The sequence below is a fragment of the Pyrus communis genome, chromosome 16 (assembly GCF_041283825.1).
Source record: "Pyrus communis isolate YQ-2024b chromosome 16, ASM4128382v1, whole genome shotgun sequence".
Taxonomy (NCBI): domain Eukaryota; kingdom Viridiplantae; phylum Streptophyta; class Magnoliopsida; order Rosales; family Rosaceae; genus Pyrus; species Pyrus communis.
Genome location: NC_142580.1, coordinates 26,523,878 through 26,529,877, shown reverse-complemented (window position 1 = coordinate 26,529,877; position 6,000 = coordinate 26,523,878). Strand labels below are relative to the sequence as shown.

Here is a 6,000-nt window from a genome sequence, read left to right as displayed (position 1 = left end):
GGAATATTCCGTTCAAATATCAGAATATTCCGTTAAACTCTAACGGTGTTACCTGACGCCGTTAGAATATTCCGTCAACTTTGACGGAATATTCTTTTTCTTCTTCGGTGGATCATGCCGGTCTTCCGCCGTCCACCACACCTGGCTGCCGTCTGGTTTGCCGGTTTCTGGAAAAATTTCAAAGCTTAATATCTACTTCATTTCTCAACCAAAATCCATGAAATTTATATGGATTTGAAGGTCTTGAAGAGTAGAACACATTTGTACCTATTAGGAGTTCAAAATCCTGCAAAAAATGGTCGGAAAATTCCTTGGAAAATCCGGCCAATTTTGCAACTTTCCAAACTCGCCTATACCAACATTTGCTTCACTCCAAAACTACTCCAAAGTGTTAGGGAAGTTGGGTGGATACCTTTCCAGGCCTTAAAACATCGAAACCACTCCTAGATCTCATCGGAGCAACTTGGCTCCTCATCGGAGCTTATGAGTCGATGGTCAAAATTCACCAAACTGAAACCTAAGGGTATGGCTAGGTTTGTGAGTTTGTGAGGAGTGTGATGGTAGTCTTTGTAGGTTCGATCTGTGCTATTTTGGTGTGGTTTGTGTGCGTGGGGTGTCTTGGGTGCAGAAGGAAAAAAAGAGAGGAGAAGAGTCGAGAAGGAGAGAGAAAGAGAGAGTGTACATGTATGTCTGTGTGTGTGTGTGTGATAGGCCAGAATCAGAAAATAATCTTTTCTGATTGGGTTGCCGTGAGAGAGAGATAGAGTTCCAATTGGCCCAAAGAAAGATAAAGGCCCAAAATCTGATTGGTTTAGAGATAATAGAAGCTGATATAATTGGACCTGTTTACGTATTCAATTAATCGTAACTTTTTCGTTACGAATCCAATTCGGCCCTAACTCACGTCGACGCGCACGTGACGTCGAGTACGATTTAACTACGACGGCGAGGAAATAATTTAAAACTACATATGTACATCCACGTCACTAAGCCAACGAGGGTAATATCGTCACTTTACACACTAGGGGAGACAATATATATAATAATTTGGAACGGGTCGTCACAGTAGTGCAGTGGAGGGAGACTGGAGAGGGTGGTTGTGGACTCGTGGTTGGTTGAAGTTGAAGTTCGAGACTGAAATTCAAGAGTTCAATTCGAGAGAGAGAAAGAGAGCGGCTGCTTTGATTCGCCAATCAATATTTTGAGAATCAATATCAGGCAAGCGATGGAAGATATAATATGTCCTAGTCATTAGCCACTCTCCACCTAATTCCCTTAAAAATGACATCCTACTCTTTAAAATGCTCTTCCAAGCTAGAGAATAATTTTGTCGAACTTTATTACCCAAAAAATACTCATCTCAAAGGTACTTACTCTTGACCAATGTCACCCACAAATTATTCTCATCCGTTAGAACCTTCCAACCCAACTTAGCTAGACTAGCATTATTAAACTGATCCAGACGCCTAACTCTAAGGCCACTGAATTTCTTGGGAGTGTGTTGTACACACCCTATCCCAAGAAACAGGAAAAATCTTCCTATCCCTACCCCAAAAGAAATCCCTGCACTCCATATTTAGCCTATTCAAAATTTTATCCGGGCATTTAAAACAAGACATAACATGGTTAGGCATACCTGTAAGATTTGAGTTAATAAGGGTAAGTCTACCCGCCTTAAAAAGGGTGTTTGCCTTCCAACCTGCTAGCTTTTGCTTAATCCCTTTTAACAGCTCATTCCCATTAACTTGATCTTTCCCAAATACAAATGTTATAAATACCAAGGTACCTAGCAATAGTAGTTTTGTGTTGGATTTGTAAAATATTAACAATATTATTTCTGATTTGTGAGTTAGTAATATTTGAAAAATAAATGGATGACTTATGGAAATTAATATTTTGCCCAACCGCCTTAGCAAAAGGGTTCAAAATAGAGAGAATATTTCGTGCTCCCTTGGGTTAGCCTTAGCAAAAAGCAAACAATCGTCAACAAAAACTAAATTAGAGACCCTAAGGCCCCGGGGAGACGATAAGAAACCAACATGGGATTTAGTACTATTAACCATCATATTAAGATGCCTAATTAATGGTTCCATACAAATGATGAAAATGTAAGGCGAGAGGGGATCCCCATGCCTAATACCGATCTTTTAGATTTTATTCTGCAAATATACCATCGATATATTTTATTTGTAAAATCTATGTCATCCCATGGAGTTTATACAAATGATATTGGATGAAACCAGATGGAAGTATGAGTTACAGCATTCATGTTTGTAATGGCTGACAATCACCAAACTCCAATGGAACTATGATATGAAATTGCCTACGAATCAACCATAGGCAACAATTCTCAATTTTAATTTATAAAATCAAAGAAACAAACATTAATCATCAAAATTATCTCATCAATGCAAAATGCATATCCGGTTCAAAATTGATCAGTCAATCTTCATCTACTCTTCGCTAGCAGCCTTGGCGCTCCGAAAACCCTTCTTCAACTCAGCAACTCTCTTCATACAAGCAGCCTTCGACTTCCCGGGCACAGCAGCTGCAATCTTGTCCCACCTCATTGACACTTCCTTTGGAAATGCCTTCAGGGCATTGAGCAATGCAATGTCTTCAGTAGAAGCCCAACTCTCTTTCTTCACTTCACCATTTTCCGCCATCAACTCATCACCCATCTCTAGATTCCCACTTTCAAATTTCTTGTCATTGGGCTTACGCTTCTTCAAGAACTCTGCATATGAATCTGAATCACTCACTTTCTTCTCTCCCAATTCTTTGGCCTTCTTGATCACACTCTCCACCTTATGCCTTCCTTGAAACGACTCGGCAATAACCTCCCACCGTCTCAGCTTCCCCACCGGGTGCTTCAACAGCAGTTTCTTTAAAAACTCAGCATCCTCCTCAACCCACTCCATCTCTTCACCAAAAACCACTGACCCATTACCATTACCTTCGGAAGCCTCACTCTTTTTCTCTTCTCTCAAAGACCCACCAACAGTTTTGGCCACCGGCATCGAATCTGTCCCCAATTCATCAAACTGACGCAGTTTTGATCTCTTTTGAGACACCCTCTTCTTCGATTCGTCCTCTACATGGGTTGCAATTTCTGGAAAGTCCATGACTGGGCCGTGACCAACCCGGTTGTCACCACCAGTGACGGGTGCAGGAGCGAATGGGCTGATGAGGAGGGAGAGAGCGGCCCAAATGAGGAGAGATTGGTAGGGTTCATTTTGGAGGAAGAAGAAGGCGAGACCCAGTAACAGAAATGAGATCAAGACGGTTAAAAAAAAGAATGGCTTGCTGAGATTCTTGTAATAGGGTTGTGGGTTTGCAGCAGAAGAAGCTACTGCTTTGGATTGGAAAAGGAACCTTGGCCTTGCGTCCTCATCCAAAAATTCCATTTTTGGATCTTAGAGCTAAAAGCTTTAGACACAGCTTTATATATATGCTACTAGTCCTTGTGGTTCTTCTGAAGGTCAAACGTGAAGGCTTTGCTTAGGAAGCATCGCTGAAAGGTAAAATAGGAAGGTATGTATCAATACTATCCAGCCAGTAGATGTAAAGAACAAAGAAACCTGAAAAATTAGCACCATAATCTGTTAACAGAAACCATGGTAAATAGCTAGACACTCACCACATAATTCAAAAAAGTAAACAGAAAGAAAACTTAACAAACTAAAGACTTTCACTCGCTAAAGCGTTAAGCCAATCAAATTGAACCTGTGAACATCTCCCATTCTTCTCTTTAAATGAAATTTGATAGCCTGCTCACTGTTTTCACTTTTCCTAGTGAATGGTAACACGCCAACTTCAAACTCATATTGATCAAACATTTTGGAAGTTAGAAATTAAATAAACTCGGAAAACAATTAAATGATCAATTATCATTACACTCCGAATCCACTAAGTAACTTTTGGGCACATCGAAGGGATAGAGAATTGAATGATAAACAATCAAGCTGCATGGTCCAAATTGGAACTCAATTCACTTGTTACTCTATAAACTTAAAATCATGTTAAAACTAGTAAAAATGCAAGTGAATCTTGAAAAAGCTTCTTAAGTAACTAGTGCTTTCATCAAAAGCGTTTTCAATCATTTTAAAGGCACTTCCAAACAAAAATGTTGAATGTTACAAAAAGAAAAACTTTGTGAGTATAATGTTAATTTGTAACACCAGAGACCTTTGCGTAGTATTTCAATCTCGTTTTTCACATATACTATATACAAGAACAATACACAAAGGAACTCAAAACGAACACACGCAATGATACAATGCATCCATGTAAATTTACTACATATATGCAAACTAATCCAATTTGTTTTCTTTGTTCAGTAGGAAAAAGGGCATTGATTCTACAAGTCCTTTCACCGAAAATAAACACAAACGTTTATATACTGCAGAATTACTGGGAGAGGGTTGATAATAAGATGAGATGAGCAAATACAACAGTTCCACAATTTAATACTCTAAATAAATAAATAAATTGAAAATTCAAATTGTAATCGTTCATCAATTAGATTAGCAGCAGAAGAATCAGAGAAAATGGAGATAGAGAGGTGAATAAGTTTAGGGAACGGAACCTCAGCCTGGAGAAGTTACCAGAAACACCCAAAAATGGGAGAAGGAGAGATGCGGCTGGAACCTCAGCCTGGAGTAGATCCAGTTGGACTCAGTCTGTGAACGGAACCGACAAGATTGAGATTTCAGAGACGTCTGATTTTGTAGATCCGGCGACCAAAATAAACCAACCACGCGACGTCGTTCCCGTTTTTCTTTAATTTATTATGGCCAAATCGGATAAATAATTATATGGTGTACTCCGTTAGCAAATTTAGTCCAAAATTGATTTTTTTATTAATTATCTGTTAATGTATGTGTAAAATTGTAAATTTAGTCCAAAACTGATTTTTTATTAATTATCTGTTAATATATGTTAACATACGTGTAAAATTGTATTTTGACATGGGCACTCTTCCTCGTCTCTCTGCTCTCTCTGTAATTTGAATTTTCACAAAACCAGTTCTGAGAAAGCCATCATTGAGATCGGCAGGAAGCTTCAAGACTGTCCTCTTGTTGCTTTCTACGAACAGCAAGAAAGCCGTCATTGAGATCTCCAAGTTCCCTTCGGGCTCGCTGCTGCTTCAGAACAAACCTGTAGAAGAAGGTGAAGTTGTTGATGATGGCGATGGTCACGTGCGGGGAATAATGGATGAGGTTCTCGGTTTCTTCACTGAGATTTCGGTGATACCGGACTGCTTGACCGACTTTCCTACAACACTTGACCATGGTAAAATTGCTGAATTTCACTTTAAATTGAATGCAATATTGGTTTTGCCTATTTTCTTTGTGCCTGTTGCTTTAATTTTTTAAAGAAGTTGTGGAGAATTGAAAAGAAATCACGTTTCTAGGAGGAAGCTTTGATTTGTTTTGAAGAAATCGAATTTATTCGAAAGCTGTTATGATGATTTTCGTTCGGTTCGATTTTGTGTTCTACTTTTGTAATGGTAGATACCGGAGTTGGAATCAGGGACCTCTTAATTTGTTTGTGATTGCGATACAACAATTGACAAGATAATTTGAAACAAATTAACATGACATTTGTGTTGGCAAGTTTATGCTGATTGAATTTGAACCAGACATGGTGTTGTACAAATACAAATTACGGACCTTCTTCTTATCCATACTTCTCGGACATGGTGTTGTGAAAGTACAAATTACAGACCTTGTTCTTATACAGTGGACATTATAAAGACGAGGAAGAAGAAGGTGCACACGTCAAAGTACAATATTACGGATGTATTAGTAGATAGTTAACGGAAAAATCACTTTTGAACTAAATTTGCTAACGGAGTACACCATAGGGGTTTAAATCCGAGTTTTTTTATATCACAGGGGCTATCTTTCGAATATCTTATGGCCACAGGGATCATTTATCCAATTTGACCTTTACTTATTTAGTTAAGTTTCTTTTGAGGAAATCAAAATTGCCTTA

At 38.6% G+C, this 6,000-nt stretch overlaps 1 protein-coding gene across 9 annotated transcripts; it reads right to left on the bottom strand.

Moving 5' to 3' along the window:
• Positions 1-2,152: 2,152 nt before the first annotated feature.
• LOC137731624 (transcription factor MAMYB) lies at positions 2,153-4,760 on the bottom strand. Of its 9 annotated transcripts, none has more exons than XM_088688250.1 (3): positions 4,589-4,714; positions 3,727-3,792; positions 2,153-3,581 (listed from the first exon to the last, which is right to left on the bottom strand). In XM_088688250.1, the coding sequence occupies exon 3, from the start codon at positions 3,405-3,407 to the stop codon at positions 2,454-2,456; it is 954 nt and encodes a 317-aa protein (XP_088544376.1). In that variant the 5' UTR covers positions 3,408-3,581; positions 3,727-3,792; positions 4,589-4,714; the 3' UTR covers positions 2,153-2,453. The 9 variants fall into 9 exon arrangements, with proteins under 9 accessions (XP_088544376.1, XP_088544380.1, XP_088544377.1 ...); XM_088688254.1 differs by having other exon boundaries at positions 2,153-3,514; XM_088688251.1 differs by having other exon boundaries at positions 3,727-3,814; positions 4,608-4,714.
• Positions 4,761-6,000: the final 1,240 nt, after the last annotated feature.

Coding starts and splice junctions, on each gene's coding strand:
- LOC137731624 (XM_088688249.1), bottom strand. CDS start 3,407: ATGGAATTTTTGGATGAGGACGCAAGGCCAAGGTTCCTTTTCCAATCC.